Genomic DNA, 24,523 nt, shown 5'->3' with positions numbered 1-24,523 from the left:
GCATCATCATCATCAACATCACCAGTGAGCAAGGCTGCCGATTGTTGTTCAAAGACGCCCCCTTGTGGGAGTAGGATTAGCACACACTGAGTCACACAAGCTGAGCTTCACAAGATGAGACGCTTATTTTAATCACCTCTTGATTTTATGAACAGAGGCCATGCGCCTCAGCTTTTAGATTTTTTTTTTCCTTAACTATGTTTCTTTATCTGATTTAAATGAACAAAAAATGTAATAAAATTTTAACTTTGACCTTGACTTAGATGTTTCAATACAAATTTCTTAGTTTCTGTTATGACTTCTAGATGCTATAGGACTTTTTCTGCATGAGCATGTAATCTGCTTAGATCCCCTTTGGAAAAAAAGTGGGGAAAAAATCAAACAAAGTAGCTTTCCAAACTCTCTGAAAGCCCCTGAAAACCTTTGCACAGTACTGTAGTTTGAAATGTTTGTCTGGTGGAGGGAGTTAAATTTGGAAGTTCTTCGAATGCTGTGATGACCCTGGAAGCTGTTGACACTGCAGGTGGTGTATTTTCACCACAAACACGTGTACACACATTTTTTTTTCTCACCCTATTCTGTCCATAAAATTGAACCGGTGTTTACTGCCACCCCTTCAATTTCACCTTGATTACTGTGCACTTCGTGAAGGCAACATGGGGCTTGATGGTTAGTGGACTGGTGCTCAGAGAGATTGTCTAGTGGTCTGGAAGGTCACTAAAAGGTTTGATCTTTCTATTAACAATTCGTCTGCGCTGAGGTGTTTGTGAACTAGATGCCGAATGTCTTCTCACCTCAGGACTGCTGCAAAAAGGATGAGCTCAGTGACCCTTTTTCAAAAAAGAAAGAAAGAAAGCAGCTTTGTTTCCACTATCAGTGACTTGAATAAAAGTACAGGAGTATTAGAAACATATTATTGGTAGTATATGGGATATTAAAGGTGCTTTTAAAAAAGCACCTTTAATATTTTTGTCTTTATTTCTATGCCATTGAAGCGATATAAAATAAAGATAAACTGGAGTGAGGTGTACTTTTGTTTAATACCAATTTGTACCACAAGATGGTGCAGTGAGTCAATGTAACCTTGATTTAACCAGGCAAGTCATCAAGAACACGTTCTTGTGAACAATGAGGCCTGATAAAAGAAAAGCCTCTTGAAGATGTTAGAAAAGGGTTCAAAAGCAGCACATATCCTAAAATGTTTCAATACTTTGTTTGCAATAGTAATGCACTGCCCCCTGGTGGTGAAAAGTACAGTTATATTTTCAAGAAGGTAATTGCAAAAAGTACCTTTAAATATCACAAGTATTCTCAGATAATGATTTGTCATATTACAGGCCAGTTTTCTTGTGACCCACGACATGAAGGATTGGATCTAAAACACATTTGTGTCTTAACGGGGCTTTTTAAAACCCATCTGCTCTGTGGCTGAGAATGTTAAATCTGACTAAATCCATGTGTAATTGTGTATTTATTACCCTCATCTCGGCCTTATATTTGTGAAAAATGGTTCTATAATTTGCAGTTTTATTCCTCAGTTGCTCCTGGTTTGGTTTTGTAAGTTACTACAGCACAAGTGTGATTTATGACATTTCTCAGCTCCATCAGTCAAGGACTGCTTCATAGAGCCATTTTTCTATTGAAAGCCCTCACGCATTTAGACGGGTCCTTACATGCTGCTCATTCTTGATAGGGACAGGAACCAGAGGCAGTGTATCATCTGAGTGCATCTCCCGCTTTCTTGTATGAATATATCAGCACTGACCAGACAGTCCCTGACATTTAGTGATCTGTGATGATCAGCATAAACCTTAAATTATCCAATGTCTGCCTGAAGTGCTTTCAAAAGTTTGCCACTGATCTGATGTACATCATGGTTCAAAGAACAGCTACTGCAGGCCCGGTTCCAGCGATCACCCCGAACCCTCGTAGAGTTTAATTAACATCACCAGTGTGCTCACTGAGAATGTGCAGCAGTGCAGGAAGCTGCAAGTGCTCAAATGATTTGGGAGTAAAGTGCATGGCTCATACTTTCTATAGCACACTCGGGATGAATGTTTTTTTTTTTTTTGTTTTGTTTTTTAACTCGAACTCTTTCTATGATTTTATTTTACAGTGCTTGAGAGCTGTGTCATACTTGAAAAATGTGTGATTAATGGGCACCGCCCTCTAGGGCCACCAGCACATTTTCATTTCCCAAAGCTATATAGAACATTGTAATTCAAAGTAAAGGATAATAAAGCTTTGTGTGCAACAAAGACATGCTCCTCTGGTGCAGAGTTTAAAAGTGTCACCTAGATACATCCCCAGAGCATAGCAAACTCTCTAGGTAGCAAATAAGCTACTTCACTGACATTTTGAACCTGTTGTAAAGAGACCAGGAGCCTACAGCTATGCTAGCGGCTCTGTGAGGCTGTAGCTAGGCACAGTAGGGCTTTGAACTAAATGCTAACATCAGCATGCTAGCAATATTACAAGTCCTAACGGGCTCATATTTAGCAGGTTTACGCCATAGCTAAATATGGTTAAAAGTGTTGGTATGTACAGTGTCAAACCTCCTTTACTCATAGGCAACATAAAGCTAAACTTGATTTTTTTTTAAATAATTGAAAATACATTATTTAAAAACAAACAAAAAGGTGATATGTCTCTATTTGACAAAAGAAAAAATTACATTCAGTCAGTATATTCATTGTGGTGACGGCACAGTAGTATGCCGTTTACTGTCCTGTCACAGCAACAGGGAAAATGTGCCCTGTAGTTTATAAACTATGGGAATGGACTACATAAATGTTAGTCCCTAATCCCTGTTTCAAAGAAACACAGAAAGAAGCACAGCCTAACACAGTGTGATCCATTACACTGTGCGTGTATGTGTATGTGACCTTCTCTGCAGGGTTGGTAGCCTGGTTATGGTTTGGTGAATATATAAATAACTGATTTAGTTATTCTTGGTTAGGACTGACTCATCACTGAAGAAGGCTCCTGGATGAGAGCTGAAACATCTTCAAGCAGTTCAAACACCTCTCGGTATCTTATGATAAATATCTCTTACGGTTGTTTAGAACATAGAGAAGGGAGTTCCAGACAGCAACAGTTCACAAAGAAAAAATGTATTAACTGTAGTTTCTGACCTATAAAGAATATGTGGCTCAATTTAGGATTAACTGCAACGCAAGCAAACCAAAGTAAATGAAAACCAAATCAGACTTCCAAGTAGGTGAAGTAATTTCCTTTATTAGATGGGAGGGGCCTTTTATAAGCACCTACAAAGGAGGAAGGGGGAAAAAAAGGCTAACAACCAACAGCAACGTAAGGCCCAGGCCCCTCACATTGTCTAAAATAAAAGTAGCTGCCTTTGTAATATTTTAAAGTATCGAGGGAAAAGTTAGTATGAGAGGAAAAAAAAAACGATGGCTAAAATTCCACTATGACTATTTCTTAATACATATGTGTGTATACTGTGCCTGTAATGTAAAAGGGCTCTAAGAGTCAACGTTGAAGAGACTTCATACATGCCTGCCCTTATTATGACTCATTGAAGTGATTATGCAGCAGGCTGTCATCATCCATCACAAAGCCGTCCACATGCTCGGGTTCAGCGATCTCCGCAATGTACAGCGTGGCCCCCACCCCACCGTACCACCACCTCCCTTCAAGTGTGGCCATTAGTTAACTGTGCATATAATCCCACAAGCCCCTGATCATTCGTTTCCTGTTTACTCACACTGCTCGGCCTCCACTCTTCTTGCCACTTGTACATGAGTGAGAGGAAGCCGGAGTAAGTTACAAAGGACTGGAAATCCATGTATGGAGGCAGAATGTGTGACACAGGTGTCAGATTGAAATCAGACATGAGTCAGTCCAGCTGCACTGACGGAACAAGACAGCAGCAGCACGTCCACGTGATCCGAACGACAGGAGCGCCGGCGTAGCCTCAGAAAACTGTGGCAAATGCAAGCTGTCCCGCCGATGATTTCTTTCAGGTCATCTCTAATATTCTCTCAGCAAACTGCCGCATAGTGTTTGCTTCTAGGTGGAATTAAGCTTTGTGTGCCACTGGGCTGGTGTGAAGGGTGGAGGGAGAAAGACGAGGACGGGGAGGTGGGGAGGGGGCTTTTTGTGTGATATGGGCCATTGACTGCTTTTCCATAGCTCAGGAACAATAATGAGATTTTTTTTTTTTTTCAGAATATCAGTGCCACCATTCAGCGCACTGATTGTGTTTATGAAATTGTGCATACATCTCTCAATGCTGGAGCACAGGATGGGGAAAGCTATTTTCAAAACATTAGCAAATTGTTTTCTGTTATTGTGCAGAGATTGATAAGAGCATGCGTCGACTAAACACACAGACACACATACGGGGGAAGAAAAACATAAAAAGGCAAGAGACTGCTGCGATGGCTCGGATTTACTCTCTAATGTATTACCATGACTTCATACTGCTGTTAAACTGTAACTACAATAAATTCAATCGGTGCTTTGAACCACTGTAGGTGTATTCCTCCTCTGAAAAAGCCATTTGAGGATGCTGCGACTATCCAGTTTATTTATTATCACTTGTGTTACTGTGTTACCTGCTGATGACAAATGTTCCTGATGAGATATGAAAATGACCTTGAGCGTGACCTTGCCTTCAAATCTCTGACATTTCTCCAAAGCAGATATTGAGACAAACTGCTTGAGATTTCACACAAATCAATTTTATCTGATTACAGACCTCTGCACGCCAGCATTAACCAATGAAAATGCGTTTGCTGCTACTCATGCACGGCGGGTTACAGTTCTCATTAGCGCTCGCAGCGGCTTCAGAGGCAGCAAAACTGATTTTTTTTGGGGGGGGGGGGCTTTTTTATTGCATTAAAAATGACATGGACATTCTTTTATCAGGGCAGCGATACTTTGTAGATGTGTTTTTTGATGATACCGTATCACATCTGGAATACACTGTGCTGTGATATGGCTGTTTGTTGACAGTGGCTCTGGACATCAAACACTGTCGTTTTGATGGCAATTTTTCTGACAGCAAATGAGGCTGTTAAACTCTTCTTGTCAATTTCTTATTCTGAGAAGACACCACACAAGGACATGCAAGACGAGTGGGAGTTTCAGTGTAAGCGAATCAAAGTTAAAAGATATCAGAGAATTCAGTATTTTCAGCTGTGGAACCTGGCACCTTCTCAAATATCCAAACTGAGACACAAAAAGAATTTGTTGGTCCCCCCTTTTGATTGCTGATATGATAGCAACAGATCCTTTAAGTCCTGTAAGTTGAGAGGTGGGGCCAACATAGATTAAAGCTGTTTGTCCAGCATATCCCACAGATGCTCGATTGGAATGAGATCTGGGGAATTTGGAGGTCAAGTCAACACCTCAAACTCATTGTCCTGCTCCTCAAACCATTCCTGGACCACTTGTGCTTTGTAACTGAGAGCCTTATCATGCTGACAGAGGCCACACCCATCAGAGACTACCGTTACCATGAAAGGGTGTGCGTGTTGTACATCAATGCTTAGTTAGGGTGGTACGTGTCAAAGCTACTGTCACATGAATGGCATGACCCAACACTTACCTGCAGAACATTACCCAAAACATCACACTGCCTCCTCTGGCTTGTCTTCTTCCTATAGTGCATCTTGGTACCAGGTGTTCCCCAGGTTAGTTACACACACGAACACATCCATCCACGTGATGTAAAAAGAAACATGATTCATCAGATATGACCAGATATGGTTCTGATGCTTATGTGCCCATTTTTGGCACTTTCTTGGGCAGACCAGAGTCAGCATGGTCACCCTGATTGTTCTGCAGCTGTGCAGCCACATATGCAACAATGCACAGATGCACTGTGTATTCTCACACTTTTCTAAAATTTCTGCTATTTGAGCCTCGGTAGCTTGGCTGCTGGATCGTCCGCTCCCCAATGCATCAGTGAGCCTTGGCCACCCATGGCCCTGACACTGGTTCATCACTCTTCCACTTGCCCATTTTTTCTGCTTCTAACACATCAACTGTGACGACATGTTCACATGCCCCCTAATACATCACACCTACTAACAGGTGCCATGATGAAGAGATAATCAGTGTTATTCACTTCACCTGTCAGTGCTCATAATGTTATGCCTGATTGTACACTTTTAAATAAAGATAAGATTGCACCAATGTACTATGACCAGCCAGCCTATAAGAGATAACTGGCTCATATTGGGTTGGACTCCCACTGGAAGTGGAATGATCCATACTTTCATGTTTATTTCAGGTTTTGACAGGTTTCAGAGATACCTCACCTTATCTGTAATGAGTGGTTGTTTGAGTTACTGCTACCTTCCTATTAGCTCCAAGCACTCCAGCCATTCTCCTTTCACCTCTAAGATCAACAAGGCATTTTTACACAGAAAACTGGTGCCCATTGGATATATATGTGTACTTGTTGTTGTTGTCAGACTTTCTCTGTGTAAAATCTAGAGATAGTTGTTTGGGGAAAAATCCCAGTAGATCAGCCCATCTGGCACCAACAACGATTCCACATTCATTGTCACTTAAATCACCTTTCTTCCCCATTCTGATGTTGAGTTTGAACTTCAGCAGGTTGCGCTGACAGCATGCCTAAATGCACCAAGTTGTGATTGGGTGACTAGATAGTATATTTTTCTATCTGAGCATTTTGTAGTACCCAGCTAAAGAACCATTAATCCGTTGGTAATGATCCCATCAACACCAATACCCCCCAACCCCCCCGCCTCCCTTGACACCTACTTTGTATTTTCACTCTGTCCTCCAGTGATAATTGTCACTCTCGCCTGCTTCTACAGTCTGTTGCTCACTAGTTTGCTCTGAGGCAACTATTGATTCGGGAGCATCATCAGATCCATGAAGACAATGATGATGAACAATGAACAGACAGCTGCATCCTCTGTAGTCGGGGGCCAAAACCGATGGCCTTTGTAAGCATGTAATGCTTCATCTGGTGGATAATATGAGAGAAAATAGGGGCACAATATGTGAATTTTCTGAGTCACTTAGCTCATGGTCTACCCTGCTTTTCATGCTGCTGGCTACACACACTCTCTCGAATTACAGACACTATAATGGCTGAAAATAGACTGGACACAGCATCTTTCCTCACCTGTAAGAATTCAAATGCAAAAGCATACTTTACTGGAGAAAATGATTATATATATTATATATGTATATTCAACGAGGCACATCTATGACAACAGATAACAGAAACAAACTAGACGTAGACAAAACAATGGCATTGTATTAATGAGGTGATATAAATGCTGTCAAAACCTTCACTGGGTAGAACGGTAGTGTGATAATCCTTACCCTCGCAACAAATTGTAATTAGCATAATTTATATTAGAGTAATAATTAACATATGAAAGTAATGAGATTACAGTTATCACATCTGTTGCAAATTTTAAAGCAAAACTATCCTGATTTAGATTGTTCATAATCTATAGTCTAACAGGCTGCCACCTATAAAAACCAAGGCCTAATCTATTGGATTATGCTATTTAATATAATTTTCCTGATGTTATTTAAAACTTTAGAGACTAAATATTCTGTAATGAAAGGTGACGTGAGCTGTGAAACAACAGAGTGAGGATGGGGTCATAATAAAAGTAATTTCCTAAAAGCTCAGTAGAACAACTCAGTACGCTCCCATTTGTTTCTTAAACAACGATCCACGATCCAAGCCCGCACAAGAAAAGCACCTGTGCTCTTGGCTTCAGACGTTTGCCATTCCCAGAAGGTCATTTGGTTAATGCATATTTGAGTTTTCATGGACTCTTAACTAGTTTTTAATCAGCAATTATTAGCGAATTGGAAGGCTGTGCAGGCACATGACTCTCTGCTGGCGGGAGAGTGCCCATCAATGTCACGTCAATTTCCATGCCAAAGGCTACATTAGGCCTGGAGTCTGGGAGGAAACAGCCACCTGAGTGCCTCATCTCCCCATCCACAGCAGTCTTCTCATCAACTATTGACTCTATTACACAGCACTGTCAAAAAAATTTTCCGCTTCAAAAGAGGAGCAACCATTACATGGCTGTGTGGGGAGATAATTTAGTGATGCACATAAAATTAAGTGCATATCCATTGAACATTGCTCATTATTGCACTTGAATTCCTACAATGCCAGGCTCGTGTGAGGATCCTGGATGCTTCCCAACCTTTCATTCCTTTCCCATTTTCAAGGCATAAACACAACTTGATGATTTAGGCTGATGTGATACATAAATAGCTGTCATTTTCATCTATAGCTAACCTACCTGTAATTGGCAATTAAACATTGCCAGCATCTCAGACTAGCTCTTAATTACCGTTAATAAGTGCTGAGGGGCTCTGAGGTGTCCTCGCAGGCTGAGGATGGGGGATGTGAGTCTCCTGCAGCACCACATCACGCCATGAATATGCATGGCGGAAAGGTATTCTTCCGCTCTCTCTCCCTCTGCTTTTCAGGCACACGGAGGTGGAAATGGACCACCTCTTGAACTTCTTCATTACACCTCCACAGCAACCTCAGCATCGCCGCCGTCGTTGCCATGCTGCATCCTCGCAATGGCATTTCCGTGCACTGTGGCTTGTTTTGTGTTTGCCAGGAGCTGTCACATTCAGCCTGTTAGTGCTGGCCCATGGGAAATTTGCACAGTGTGACTGGTATGAGGTGAGGCCATCAAATGAGCCTGTGACATGCTGCTATATGCCCCACATATTTGCTATGATCTGTGTTTGTGTCTGTTTGGATAATGCTAATCACGACCCTTAGCCCCTTTCACATTTACCCTTTTTTTTGAAACAGGAGATACATTTTCACAGTATAGAGGCTCATGCTCAAATATCATTTATAGTATTTCTACTTTAAAGCAAAGTTTGATTTCACTGATTATTACAGCTTCCTTTTCTCCGCTGTGAGCTGACATTTAGCTCCCATGACTGCTGATTGTCTTGCCGAGTTCCACTAAAGACCCGAATCCTTGTATTTAAGGGCCGACGAGTGTAGAGCTCTCTGATCATAATGGCACTTTTAATTAGCACTTAATTAAAGGCAGGTGGACTGGAAAGGTCAAGCAGTTAGGCCTCTGAGTTAAAAACACAGTCAACGTGAGCATCGGCTCTTTGACAGATTTGTCTGCTAATTACAGTGACCAGAGTCTGGACAAACTCCGTTCACATCTGCCTGAGGTTAAGCCATTTTTCATATTTACCATCTTTGCTTCTAAAGTTTCGCCTGTATTAATGTTTGCTTTGATTTCTTTAAATCTAAGAGTCAATTCCTCGGACAGACAGCAAGAAAATCCAGAGCAGTTTCTTTTGTAAGAAAGTGAAACAGCCCACACTGCCAAATTGGATCATCATTGTGCTCATTACACAAACACAAAAATGAATGCAGCGTGATCTAAACTCGCAGTGCCTCGGCTGTGAAAAACAGAGCTGAGCCAAGAGTATTGATCTCAGTCTGAATTTATGGATTGCCGTGTCTAAGTGAGTGATGGAGCTGTCGGACCGTCGGTCTCACCTGACAAGCACCCACATTAAAAATCCTGATCCCTGAATTCCACCGGCGTCATGTTTAACTATCGCCATCTATCACGGTAAACATATACAAAAAAAGGTGTTTTAAATCTATTGTCGTGAACTCAATACACTATTGTTATCCTTAGTGTGTCTGTGAGTTAGGTTTAGTAAAAAATGTGTGAAAAAATGGAACGATCCAGTCAGAAAGCAGCTGAATTTTTTCTTCATCGTCAAGTGTTTCACCTCAGAAAATGACTCGGAATCAGATTTTTGCTTCTGCCATCTGAGGTTAAATTCTCCATCTCGGGAAGAAGCAGAACTAAGCACAGCGTGACAAACGCATCAAAAGGTACTATTGTAAGGCCCTGAAATGGCCTGTCATGCAGCAGCCTGTTTGCTCATCTACTCTATCACATCCCCAGCCGTTTATACACTGAGCCTCGGCTAATGCTGATGCTCTCCATGTGACGCTGATGAAGAATAAGGCACTGGCGAATGTGCTTCCCTGAAAGCACTGCATCTTCTCAGGCGCTGCGAGAGACCACTGAGGGGCAGCAGAATTACACGTCAGTCTTTGTTTGCTCACCATTTTCCCCAAATGCATCTTAGGCTATTAATCCTGCTGACTTATGAGAGACCTCGAAGGATCCCAGGAGCTAACATGCTCAGTGTGTGTGGTCCGGTCAAAATGCGATATGATATTATCCCTTTTTCAAAAAAATAAAATAAACAGAAAATAAACATAATTCTGTGATATAATAGTGATAGTTTCCCACAAATCTGCACTGTGATATTCGGGTTCAGAAAAACACAAATACTACGCAACAGTGGAAAGAAGTCATATAACAATTCAGTTTATTTTATTTATTTTCCAGACAGACACATCGATTTCTGGACCACAGTAGAGGATGGAAACCTTTCACAGACATTTTTTTGTCAATATTATTATTTGAAAATACAAATATAAAATTAGACTTTCCACATTTGATATGTGAGAGACCCCCATCCATTATTATTATCATTATTATTTTAGTATATTTTACAACAGGGCTTGAGCAAGCCATATGATAACCTGAAAGATGCTTTCAGATGTCAGTCAAGTCTGTCTGTCTCTCGCCATAAAAAGTCGGTTAACATAAAAAAAAGGGGCAAGTGTTAGGAATGGGCAGACAGCGGTGGAGAGAGCTCTGCGCTCAGCCTGCGGAGACACGGCAGAGCCTCACATTGCAGGCCGTGCAGTCTGAAGAGCCTCTGGACACCCCTCGTGGCCGTGCGGTCCACTCCAACCTCGACAACACGCCGGGGGAGAACTCGCATGATGGCGAACCAATAATGATGAGTGGACTAAATGAACCTGGGCGTGGCTGTGTGACGAGGATTATTCTGTATACAGCTGAGGTCTCCAGTCTAATATTATTCAGTTCAAATGAGCGTGAATTGCAAGTATATATATTCATCTATATACATATATATTGCAATTATATGTATATATTTGGCGATGAGCATGGCGTGAGATGGCAATGGTTTGGACTGGAGGGGAAGTTCACCCCAAAAACACAGTAGTACAGGCGAACTTGTGCCATTTCCGTCACCTTGAAGAGTTCAGTCCAGATTTGTGAACATGAACTGATCTTTGATATATCGAGCCATAAAAACTTTAAATAGCGTTGTTAGCGAGAGTCACTTTGTGAACTGGCCGGAGACCTAACTTTGTGTTCACTGTGACGGTATCCAGTATCTCTCAGAGATAAGGGCACACTGTCTGGTTTTTTGCTTTTTCAAAAAACCCATTAGCACCACTATGAGTAAGCCTCTTTTTGGATAAAAATGCTCAAGAACATTCAATGAGCCTTCAAAGTCTGTCTGATTCATTGGAAATGGAGCAGAGCCTGTAAAGCCTGGTGTTCCAGCTTTTAGGAACCGTTTGTTCATATTCAGAAAACGCTTGTGAACCCAGGATGACAGAAATCCCATAAGTGTGTACGGTTTCAGGGTGGGATTCCCCCCCCACCCCCACCTCGAACTGATGGGGTTGTTTGGCCATTGCCTAGCACTTGCCTCGAGATTCAAGTTTAAATGGATACGGTAGTACACTACAAATGTCAACACCTTCCAGGTTGACTTTTTTTCTTTTTTGATTATTTTTTTTTCTTAAACCAAGTCCCCTCCCCTCTCCCCAAATGGATAAGCTAGTCTACTAAGATGTGTAACATTCATCAGCTGTAAACTGCTGTCAGTTTGAGATAAAATGAAATTACAGCAACAGAGCCATGCTACCTTAAAGTCCAAGCTACAGGATCACAAAACAATAGAAGAGTCAATTTTGATATTGTGTGAGGGAAAACAAGCCATTTCAAGCCTTCTTTCCAGTGAAAAAGGGTTAATTATAGACTAAGAGACAACAGGCACCGCGACAGCACAGTGTAGTGTGTGCTTGCTGCTCTGGTATATGCTGTTTGGAAAAAAACGCCAAGAAAACTGGAACGCGACTGGGTTGCGTTTGAGTTAATTATACAATTAAAATATTTAAATGAACAGGAGGAATTTCTTTTATTACTTTGAGAATTAAATTATAACCAAAATGTGTTCAGTTATTGTTCTTCTGCTATTAATACATTTCTTTTTATATTTCAAACAATAAAACTTTTTCCACAAATACTGCATTTTTCTAAAGTGAGTGATCACTCTACATCGCTAAGATACTGACATATGTGATAGTTGGCCGCTGCCTAATTTTAATTTTTAAAAAAAGAACAATTTTACCTTCAGAAAGTAAAGTAAAGATCATTTACTTTCATCATTTACTTTAAAAACAAAACAAAACAAAAAAACAAGATAACTTATTAGCATCACTGACAAAGCTGCTGTGTACTCTATGTGCTGTGTGCAGACTGGTTAGGAAGAAAGAGCGCACTAATGTTAACTTATTAACAACAGAGTAATATTAATCGTTAATTTAAAGAGCCAGTAAATTAGCAAACAGAGATTATGCTCAAAAAGGCTCAACTGCACTGGCTGTATTGGGGTCCAAGCAGCGGCTCCAGCAGCAATCCCATTGTTTTAATAAGTTTGTTTTTGCTTGTGTAAATCTAAACATGTTAAGTCCAGGCATCCTTTGACAAGGTTGTTAATAATAATCTATTCTAGCTTGGCAATGCATCACAGCTTCAGGTTGCAGGTCCAACTCTGGACAGGAATTTAACTGTCTATTAATCAGACGTGACAAACTCGACACCCCTCAGCACCTGCTGATATTCCTCTAATGGTTCTCTGTTCAGTATTTGCAGTGTTTCTCTGTGTGTGTCAGTAATGCCTCTGTAGTGTCAGAAACACTGTTAACAGATTCAAATAAGATTTTAAAAAAAGTCATTAACAGTTCCCAAATAAATAAGAGCTCAAAAACTGTATCATCTAAAAAAAATGACACCAGAGGAGCCTGGGATATCTGCAAAGTGTACAAACATTAAAAGATAGAAGAGGCTCTTTAAACAGCTCTGTGACTGATGACGTATGTGGTAATAACTCGCATGTCTCTTAAAAAAATATGAAATATCTTAAGTAAAAATTGTTTTTTTTCCCGTGATTTCAGCTTGTGTCCCTCTTGAAAAAAAAAAAAGGAAAGCAACAATCAAACACAAAAGTTTTGCATATCTAGCATTAGCATTTAAGGTAGTATGGCACACCCCTTTAAAAACATTCAAGGGTGGGGATCCAAATAATGCCTTGTGTACAATTCCATCTTACAGCAACTATTTCTCTATTGTTCATCCATGAGAGCTTTGGTTAGCTGAAACCATGTGAGAGTGGCAAAACCAAACCAAAAAAAAAAGAAAAGAAAAAAAACATACAGGGAAAAATTACAATGAACCTCTAACAAAATAACTGTCTGCAAATACCAGAATAACATGATCGTTGAGAGAAAGGTATATCTCGACTGGTCCTAAATCCACTATTCACTACAAGTATTATATTAATGAGTCCTCTATAACATCTACTTTGTAATTACAGGAGATAGAAAAAGAGCGCAAGAGGGAGAGGGATAAATATGAGAGAAAGGAGAGGTAGAGCAAGGGAGAACAACAAAGAGCACTACACTGGTATCAAAGACAGCACTCTGTTTACAAGTTAACTGTGATTTCTTTACACACTAATGAAGTACATGAATGAGCAACAAAATATCGTAGGATCTCTGAGGATGGGGAATGGAAAGAGAGAAAGTAATGGATGCACAGTACATTTTAATAGTATATTACAATTATTAATATATAAACCACAAAGTATCAATAAAACTCTGATTAAACTTGAAATCAGCAAAGAAGCATCTTTTTTTATAGTTTTGTGTTTCTTATTTTCTTTTACATTTGAACATTACAAGTTGTTTTTTTTTTTCTTCTTCTTCTCTTGACTGTTTAAATTATTACTCGATCACACCTCCATATCGTTTACTTTAAAAGTAATCCAGCATAGTTCTTTACCTGGTTGTTTTAAAAGGAAAAGAAATGAGACGAGACGCGGGTAAAAGGAAAACAGCAAACGCATCTGCGGCGGCATCGAATTTCAAAACTTGAACGCATACTGGAGCCTATTATTATTATGATTATTATTAATAAATCATCATCACGAGTAAAACCATCGACCACACGTACTGTGGAAAACCCGGTGCAGTGGTAGATAGTGAATTATTCAGTGTCATCTTTTGACCCCGTATTAAATATCGTCAGATGAGACATGGGTCTACTCTATAAAGAAATCCATGTGTACACAGCAACATAACCAGTTACTTCTTCCCACGCTGTGAACTCGCCTCAAAACGCTCAAGTGTTTTGTCTAGTCGAGAACACGCCAGCTCCGAAATCCTTCATGCTATCCCAAAGCACAGGGCAGTTTCCTTTTTCTTTTTTTTTAAAAAAAGCCAACATATACATGTGCAAATAGAAAAAAAATGGCCTGTACTTTACAACTCACAGTGCAATGATTACTTGCTTAATTACCTTTCAGTGTTTTCATTTGTTTTGCCACTAGAATAAATTAAAAAACCTGCCAATGATTCCATAAGAGAACTCAGGAAGGCTGAGGTATGGTATCAAAACGTTTACTTTCCTAATTCACTCAAAAAAAAAAGAAAGAAAGAAAAAGATCTGAGTCGGACAACGAGCGTTACATAAAGACTCGGGCACAGAGCCCAGATGTTGTGTTCCAAAGGAAAGAAAAAGAACTAATCGGGAACGTGCAGGATGAAACAAACATCAACATTGCAGCTAACAAGTTCCTCTCAAGAGTAGAAAAGTGTCAGGATGCGCAGAGCCTGCTTCAAGTTCTAATCTTCAGATCTAAGTACAGTGTGCTTTGGATTTAATCATCTTTTTTTTTCTTTTAAACTTTCTCTTTGAAATGATACTGATACTGTAACAGTTAGACAAAAAGATACCAATCAGGCTCTTTATTTTTTAAAATGATTATTATTATTATTTCTCCAAAACTGTGTTGACTCACCGCTTGTAAATTTTGCTGGTATGACACTTGTAAAATTATTCAGCTTCAGTATTTACAGAGCAAGTGTGTGTGCGCTAGGCGTGTGTGTGTTCGTGTGTTTGTTTCCGTGTGGGGTTGTTATACCGTCTTCCAGCAGAAAAAAAAAAAGTAGAATAATAACTGTTTACAGCTTTGTCTTCTATTCACACGCTATAACATGTTCTTTTGACACACCATCACAAAAATATGCTATTCTCTCACTGAGTTGGTTATATGCAGTGACTGGAATAATATGTACAGCTACATTTCTTTTTCTCAAGTTTGAATTCACAATGTAGTTATATGAAATTTGTTATAGCATATATATATATTTCTAAACAACAAAAACAACACTTATAAAAAAGGACCATAAAAATATTGGAGTCCTCTTTGTATTGCCCAAAAATAGGTAATTATGGTTAACAATGAGACATCACAAGAAATAAAACAGCTACTAAGATTTATTACTTAGATACCTTCTTTAAAATTTCCTTAAAATGTTTTTTTTTTCTTCTCCGAGTCTTTCCGCACTGAGCTTTTTTTTCTTGTGTTTTCTTTCTTTTCTTTTTTTTTTGCAGAAAGACTGAATGAAACATCCCGAGCTTTTTTCCTTTTAGACTCACCGGTACAAAGATGAAGACGTGACTTTGAAGATATTCTTGGCTATGACCGCCGTACTTCAAACGAAAAAAAGCAAAAAAAAAAAAGCAAAAAAAAAAAAAGATTTACACAACAATACCAGAAAATAAAATAAAAACGACACAAAATTAAAGGTTCAACTAAAACGACTCTCTCAAGGCTAATCAAAAGAAAAGCTAACAGAGGAAGAAAGTAGGTGAATGAACTCGACATGAAACATCATACCAAACCAGGTTGTAAAGTTATAGGAGGTTTGGATTATAGTACAGCAGTTGTTATTTTTCTGAGATGATAAACATTTTCTTTTCTTCTTCATATGGTTCCGACTTTCGTTCGTTTTGCCGGGGTGACACTGTAGTGCTTGAAGTTGGATTAGCATCACCTGCACACAAAGCCAATTAGAAACTTCGTCCTGTCTTTCCTGGGCCACCAGATATACTCTGCTGGGTGATAAAGGAAAAAACACAACAACAAAAAAAAGAGGAAAAAAAAAAAGGAACAACAGCATTAGAAAGCATACATTTAATTAGAGTAAGTCTCGAACATAAATAATACTCGCTGTGACGTATTTTGCAGGCTTGCTGAAGCATGAATAACTGGGATATGATTCTAAGAATCTGCTACAGGTCAAAATTTCCTGCAAGCATAACAGAAGCACCAATTACTGTAAAAACAGCCTGTCCAATAACAAAAAGTCTAGGCTGTCACAAATACCACACTATATACTTAAACGGCTTATTAATTTAGCATTTGTGCATATATACTGACCTGCCACTTTATTAGATATATCTGCTCATACCAGTATCTAATCAGCCAATCACATGCCAGTAGCTGATTGGTTAGATGGAATTAAACCGACAGCAGCAGAAGACCACATTGCCTGCCACTCCGGTCAGATAAGAACAGGAAACTGAGGCTACAGTTTGCACGGGGTCACCAACCTCAAAAGTGGGAAAAAACTGGGAAAAAACAATTTCATTCTGATGGTAGAGCCAGAATGTGGTGGAAACTACATGAAAGCATTGCTCTATTCTGCCTTGTATCAACATTTCAGGCTACTGGTTGTGGTGTGACGGTGATATTTTTTGCCAACTTTGGGCCTATTGGTACCGGCTGAGCACTGTTTAAATGCTACAGCCTAGCCTACTGTTACTGATCTGACCTATCCTCTTTGACCACAACATACCCATGCTCGTTATCCTCGTTGACGTACCTAATAAAGTGGCAGGTGTGGTATATCGTGCTGTGGACTCTTGTAATAAGTTTAAAAACGTATACAAAAATACATTTTATGCACATCAAACATCTACAAGTATCTGTAGGGCAGACAAGGTTTTATATATGACATTGTGGATGTACATATGAGGGACAGTGTTAGCAAAAAGAAGGTCATGTAGTAATAAGCAATTCCCTTCCTCAAAGATTCTTCCTACACCTCGGCTGCTTGTTAGTGAAAGATTTTGCAGTTTCGATTTAAAATGTTGTGAAAGAATTGTAATGAGAGTCCTGTCCTTGGACAGCCAGAGCTTAGGTCAAAAACACTTTAAACTGTGACATCCCCTCTGGTTGAATAGCAAGACATATGATTTTTCTGCACAGACATGTGACTATTTTAGGATGGAAACATTTCAAAATGTCGAAAAGAAGGAGGAAAGAAAAACTGAAGAACCGGTAGTATGTGTGCGGGTAACCGATACATGAAGCTTTCCTTCATAAACAATCACAAAATGATTAAAATTCTCGTAATGTCTGCTAATCTTCTGTCCTTTTTATCAGTTGTATTTATTAGTTTTTGGAGAAAGACCTCAAACAAACCACCTCGCCACACTCACACGTTACTACCAGCTCTGTGTTTCCCCAAAGAGAGGTGAAGGAACAACGATTAATGCGATGAACACATAGTACAGATAGATACTGATAGAAATGCACAGTAAATAAAATGCAATACCTCTGATGAGATGGCAACCGGCCACCTGTTCAATGGTATCCATTTGTAAAAGCTGTCGCAATCAACGGGCCCTAAAAGTGTACAGTTAGTGCTTTTGTCAGTATGCATTTCAAAGAGAGAAAAGTGAGTATCATATCAACTTCTTTTTTTTTTCACAGCTAGCATGAATGTGAATGTTGTGATCATGTTGAGTAGCAGAGCAGGAGAATACTGAAATATCAAACCAAATCTTTTAACACTCTTGCAAAAAGAATAATTGCAACATTACAACAGGAAGAAAAAGCCACGTAATGCTAAAAGATATTAAAAACAGTTAGATATGCTCTGTACAGTAAATGATTCATACTGCATTTAATAATGCAAGCTCTTATAACAATGCAGCACTCAGATTACAGGATCTAAATACAAAATATGTAATAATACACACAATCCCCATTCATGCTAACATACACAAGTGATTTCATCTGAAAGAATGCCGAGAATAGGATCATAAACAGCCTTCAGTAAGATCAGTGTGCTTCTGACTATTGAATGGCTTTTATTACTGAGGCTCACTTATCAGGACACTGTGAGCTTTCCTACTGACAGGTCTGTAAAAAATGATTGGATTCAAACACAACAGTGAAAAGGAGAGAAGCACTTTCAGCAGCGCTTGCTTGTCTTTATCACCTCAATCAGCTAATTGCGCTCTAATTGTCTTGCATAAAAAAACAGTTAAGTTCATTAAAGCTTCTTCGCAGTAGCTGTTTTCGTACTGGCTAAAGGGATTAATAAAATCAGTGGAGCGTGAGACAGAAGGACAAATCGGTGAATCTGAAGTCATCCGTGAGCTCCTGAGATATGACGATCTTATATGCGCTTGGTTCAACACCGTCCTCGGTAAAGAAGTGAATTATGAAGCGAATTTTAGTTCTGAATCATTTCCTATTTTAATGTTCTGAATAGAGAGATCATCTCGGCTGGAGCAGGAAGTCAGAGGCCTGCTGCATCACCTCTCCTTTATTGATTCGCTGTGATTCTGAAGTGGTGATTTAGTCTAGTAGTATTATGGGAAAAAACTGACTCTCTGTAAGGGAATCAGAAGGCCCGGCTTGAATAATGTTGGTAAAATACACCACATATTCTTCACCCACCTCTTTCATAAATCAGCTGCACTCTGCTGCTTCAATATTAATCTCATCTCTTCTGAATTTTTTGTATTTTTGTGGTGGGGGGGTTAAAAGACTTGTTCTATTCTCTAACTCAGTAATAAACTATGGCTACAAACTGTTGCAACAAATGGAAAATAATTGTAACAAATGGCCACATTTCCATCTGTGAACTATCTGCTGGTAAATCTGCCTTGAAAATGAGCCAGCGTGGTGTTTCATAGCAAATATTTTGCTTCCTACACTGAGACCAGCAGATTAAAGCAGATAGCCAGTGGACCTAAAACAATTAATAATAGGGGCTTTGCTCAGGGAGGAAAAAGGCTTTAAAATGTTGGGGGTTTTTTTTCTCTTAAGCTCTGCTTTGCGTGGATATCATAAATCAATTACGCACGGCTGCAAACATCTAAACGAGCTCTTTTACCTGTTTTGTACATTTGTGACACTATCCAATAGCAACAAGGCATTACAGCCGTATAGTGCAAGCGTCACATTCACGACATCTTCGCTAAACCGCCGCACTTAGTTCAACTGATTCAAGCGCACAACGTGATAAATCTCCTGTGGTACTTCTCAGAACATGTGTGATTTCAGAATGCAGCATAAGCCACAGTTTGCCACAAAGGCTTAGATTTTAAAAAAAAGAAAAAAGCACCACAAAATACCACAACCAGAGGATCACCTAAATAAATAAATAGATAAATATCTGTTTACTGTAGCATGAAATTCAAGTTAATGATGTGGACTATAAAGTTTGGAACGAGCGTCTTCACCCTGTAGTCTTTTCGGCGCTCGCTCGCTGTACTAATGGGCTTGTCGTTATTCCATCTCAGTTAAGCCATGCATTAATGAGCTTGTTGCAGAAAGCAGGTGTTATTTTTATAGTTTACACTGTGTCACTCAGTTCAGTCATGTAAAGCAGCACAAACATGCTCCGATGTGAACTGAAATCCTGCTGCACTTTGCTAGGGCCAGAAAATTCACACGGTAAAAAAATTTAATTACTCGGCGAGGTCGAAGGTAGACTAACGTACGAGTAAACAAAGTGCTGATTGGGTCTTCTTTCGTGGCGTTTGAGCCTTTTCCTTTATTGACAGTAAATAAGCTAAGTACATCAGATTTAACTTTGGCTCATTCAGTCTTTGGCTGCTCTCAGAAAACTGTCTTAGGAATGCTAAAAAACAGAGAGGGAGTAGTTTATGATGGGAACTGACTGCTAAGTCTCATTTATTTTGAATGTAGAAAGAATCCTTGTTAAGCCATTACATATGTCTTTAGTAAACTAGCTCTTGCTAGGTTTCCACCCTGCATAGACTCAAACTGCTGCAATGTTGAGAAAACACGGGAAATAAGAGGAATGAACCTGAATGGCTAAACTTTCTTCTTAGAGTTCCTTTTAGAAGTAAAGATGTTCCTACTGGCTTTAAGATGATCTCTCCAACACTTATGATAATAGATCGGTTCACAGAGAACACGGAGTTTGAGAGCACAATTTTAACGTCTTTTTCTTCACCTTCAAAGGAAGGTGGGATTATTAGCACTCTGATGGGGAAATCCCTCACAATATTCTCTTTATTACCGTCACCTCGTCTTCCTTTGTAGTCCTAACACTTACGCACTGACTTGGCGACCAGCTGCTAACCGATCAGAGAGAAAAGTGCAACAGCATGTGGCTGAGCAAGCCTAACTGGACAAGGGCACTGGGAGACACAAAAACCTGTGTGGGAGCATCGTCCTAGCAATGGAGTGAACTCCAGCTCTGGGACAGATGGGGTTCTAAAAATAAAAGAAATTTGTTCTGGGCAGGTGATGCAGGATCTGAAGTGAGGTGATTTGTGCAACAGCTAGAGGGGAAAAACATTTGCTTTTGACACAGATAACTTACAGAGCTGCGATGGGGTTTAACACTGATGTACTACATTATTATGGGAGCCCTGAACCTGACAGCAGCAAAAATGCTTCCCTGGATATTTTCTAAGACGACAGCAGTGATTATTTTTAGTCAATTCAGTAAAAGAATAAATGCTACTTTTTATGCAAACACTGAGCTGCTTTACAGAATGTTGCAATTGAAGCCCATTTGCATTTTTTTTAACGTCTAATTTTAGTGCAGAAGAAGAAGAAGCAGGAGGTGCAGTCGGAATTTTAGTACTTACTGTGATGCTGGGGCCAAAGCCAGAGCCAGGCTGAGGGCTAGCAGCACTGATGTAGTTGCCCACAGCTGAATCCTGGCTGCTAGGTCCATATAGGTCAGCCACAGGCCCTGGACTATTAGCGCCGGGGAAACCTCCGGGCCTTGACGGGTTGGCACCTGCATACAAACACAGCGAGGAGCGGAGCAGCTCAGAAACCCCCAACAAAGATCAGTATATCCTTACTCTTGTGACTCAATGGGCAAATTGAAATCAAAAGAACGCATTACTGGATTCATACATTTGTCTTGAAGGGCTTGCTCATATTACAGGTTACTGTATTTGATGCTGTGCGTTCAATTTAATTTGTAATCGACTGAAAAATGGTGCAGGATTTTGGCTTAATTTCATACCAAACAAGCAAAATTAGGGGTGAATCCAGTATGAGATTCTAAATATAATCTACATGCTGCGTGTATTATGCACGGGAATAACATTCACTTTGTATAGTCATGCACAACACAAAACAGGCACGTTGCTAAAAATACTTCCATCATGCTAATAAACTAGTAAGGTTGCAGTGTAAATGTTGACATGCATAATGTGAAGGAGTACTTGTACAGCGACATTGGCTGTAGCATAAGTAGAGGAACAAAGGATTATGAGGATCTGAAATTTTTGGTGAGCATTCTGAGCCCCAGAATTTGAAATACTACCTTCTATTTTCTTATATGATCTACTAGGTATACCCCCCCCCCCAAAAAAACCCCCAAAACAAAACAAAATCATATAATATTTAGCACTTTTCAGCTTTTTAGTCTGCAAGAGTAACTTCCAGCATAAAATAAAATGGGTATGTCAGGCAAGAGAAGGAGGGAAACTGAGGAAATATAAAAGCCTGACCCGAGTTCGTCGGCAGGTCCAAACTTGTAGGGTGGGGGATAAAAAAGAAATACTGTACATGACTTACCACCTTTTGCCCTGTGAGTAAGAGCAACTCAGTATAATAAAATGCCTTTTGAAAATCCATATGCCTGCTAAAGGCCAATAACACTAGCAATACAAGGAAAAACAGCCGGGGAGAAAGAAAAATGCAGTGATCTCTTAACAGCAATCTCCTTTGCTGTCAGCTTCGCATAACCCTCCATCTCACCCTTATTCACAGACAAACTGTGAAAAAAATCTGTGCAACTGCATTAAAAAGAAAAATCCTCCGACCACAGAAAATGCTCCATCTTGTGTATATATATTAGCTCATGAACCCTGTGATGCCTGAGAGGAGGTCTTTGTAGAGCATGGAAAAAGACACAGTGTGACTGCTGTGGCTCCAACGCGCTGATGGAGACACGCACACACACACACACGGTAAACTAACTATCATTGTCACCTTGTTTAACGTATCACCGCTCCATCTATCAAAGCCGCAACAGACAGGTTAGGTTCACTGGAAGCACCTCAAAGCATGCTTCAGATATTTATGTGTGGCACTCTAGGAAAATGAAGCCATCTCACTAAACATATATCTAGTGGAGTTGACACTGCTGTAACTGTAAGGACTTTAAACGGAGAGTTGCTAGTGCGCTTATCTTGCCCACACAGCCCCCAGTAGGCTGGCTTATTATATAATTAAGGATTTTTTTTTCCAGTTGAAATGGCAATCCTCATTTCCTATAACTGGTGATTTTTATTGGAGTGCAGCTCACCCCTCTCTCAGTGAAAGTAATTTTTTGACGTAGAGGCTGCAGTGGTTTGTGCATTTAGCCAAAAGAAAGCCAGACTCCACTGTAACGCATTTTTCTGTTATTATCTGGAATATACATCCTTTTTTCATAAAGACAAAAAAAAAAAGATTGGAGAGAAAATGATCAATCTTGTGTTTGTAACAGATACGATCAGTTATTTAAAGAATTCATATCTTTAAATCTAATTTTCTGCCCTTTGAAGGGAGGAAGCTTTTAATCGGTTCTGTTCGTTTGTCTGTCTGCTCGTTAGCAATCTAGCGTCCAAAGTTTCCAAGATATCATTTTCAAATGTTGTGGGACGGTAGATACCAATAACAGCTCAAGCTGGTTCAATTTGAATGAAAATTGGTTTAAGGTTAAGGTCACACTAAATGTAAACTTTTCTTTTTTTTTTTTTTAAACCCTTTATATTACCCACAATTTTTTTATGGATCGTCTTCAAATTTTAGAACAGTATACTAGGCCTCAGAGGGCATGAGTACCTAGGTTGGCTAAGCATTTGACCTTGACCTTCATTGTTAGCACCAAGGTCAAAGTTGACCTTGAAATAAAATTTCAAGAAACCATATTGAATAATATATCTCATGAAAGAGCATGGGGAGAGATTTTTATTATTTTTTTATTATCTTTTTTTTTTTTTTACGTCCTGCAACGATGATAGCCCTTGCACTTGGTGGGAGTTGCCATCTCCGGATGTTTTTGTATACTTGTGTAATTTATAAGTCAATTACATTTTTGTCAAACATTCTGATTTAATTTTATCTCCTTCAAAACACCCACAATTAAATGTCTCTGAATTTCACACAGGCTCAAGGTTGGCTGCAGATTCCAAGTCTATTCCACAAACAACGCCCACGTGCTACGACGCAATTAAGCTACGCTGACTCACTCAGGATTTGAACGTGCCCTCTCAGGTGAGACAAGCTTCAGCTTCAACAACTCAACGAATATTTCAGGGACCATGCGTGCAGCAGAGACATATTCATTAGGTGCTGCTAAAGAGCTGAGGCAACATGACTTTTGACCAAAACACCTCTTTACTCTTTACTTAACTGCTCCAAATCGCCTATCAAATACTATAAATCAGCACGTCACTTAGCCTCACAATCGACAGACAAGGGCGATTGATGTGTACTTGCAGCGATGGGAAGAAATCAGCTCTTTCCCTCTGCTATATAGATGTTTATCCCATCAAACAGTCCACGCTGCTTAGCAAATCTATAAGAAGAAAAGTGTTTTCTCAAACAGTTAGTGCTGATGTTGCTGCCTCATGTGTACAAGTATTATCACAAAAGCCTCCAACAATTCCTTTACAACTCCACAAAGTTACATCTCTGTAATTTGTTGTCTTTAAAAGGCTCGTCTTGTGCATTTTTTTGTCTGCTAGCTGTACTAAAGGTTACACAGACAGCCTGTAGTAAATGCCAACATCTGCCGGGGGCAGCTGGCCAACACTTTAACCATTAGGGGGAAAAATCTTGCCCGCACTCATGCCCTCAGCCCAAAAAGACTGACAGGACAAATCGCTTTGCTTTCTATATGTATATTTGTCTTTTTTTCTTTTTTTTAAAAAAAACAGTTATACTGTTGGGTGGAAAGACAGCCAGAGTGGTGGTTGATTGGATGATTATACACTGGGTTCCCATGATCTCATGACGATATTCCACTAAGCAGGAATTTAATGAAAGAAACACTGTCTGTAAAAACACAGTCAAAAGACCGCCATCACCATGACACGCATTTGACATAAACACTTTTATTTTAAAAGTCAGCATATATTAAAAATTCCTGTCTGCTCTCAAACAAAAAATATCAGGTTGAAATTCTATTTAATTTATCTGCATAAAGCTCGCAGTTTCTGAAATCGCAACATGA

General features: G+C 39.6%; 1 protein-coding gene across 11 annotated transcripts in view; it reads right to left on the bottom strand.

Annotated features, from left to right (window-relative positions):
• Window positions 1-13,132: 13,132 nt before the first annotated feature.
• msi2b (musashi RNA-binding protein 2b) overlaps window positions 13,133-24,523 on the bottom strand; it is a 271,166-nt gene continuing 259,775 nt past the window's right edge. For 6 of the 11 annotated variants that reach the window (XM_005928503.2, XM_005928507.2, XM_005928510.2 and 3 more), the window contains 2 exons: window positions 20,931-21,085; window positions 13,133-16,121 (listed from right to left, as the gene is read on the bottom strand). In XM_005928503.2, coding sequence (XP_005928565.1) covers window positions 16,077-16,121; window positions 20,931-21,085 — 200 coding nt within the window. In that variant the 3' untranslated portion in view covers window positions 13,133-16,076. Of the gene's footprint in view, window positions 16,122-17,626; window positions 17,698-20,930; window positions 21,086-24,523 lie in introns of all 11 variants that reach the window. The other 5 variants (XM_005928505.2, XM_042223592.1, XM_042223591.1 and 2 more) reach the window with 2 other exon arrangements.

The sequence above is a fragment of the Haplochromis burtoni genome, unplaced genomic scaffold (assembly GCF_018398535.1).
Source record: "Haplochromis burtoni strain Fernald_Lab_line unplaced genomic scaffold, NCSU_Asbu1 Contig_115, whole genome shotgun sequence".
Lineage (NCBI taxonomy): Eukaryota > Metazoa > Chordata > Actinopteri > Cichliformes > Cichlidae > Haplochromis > Haplochromis burtoni.
Note: the sequence above shows the minus strand (reverse complement) of the source record. Positions and strands in the feature narration are given on the sequence as shown.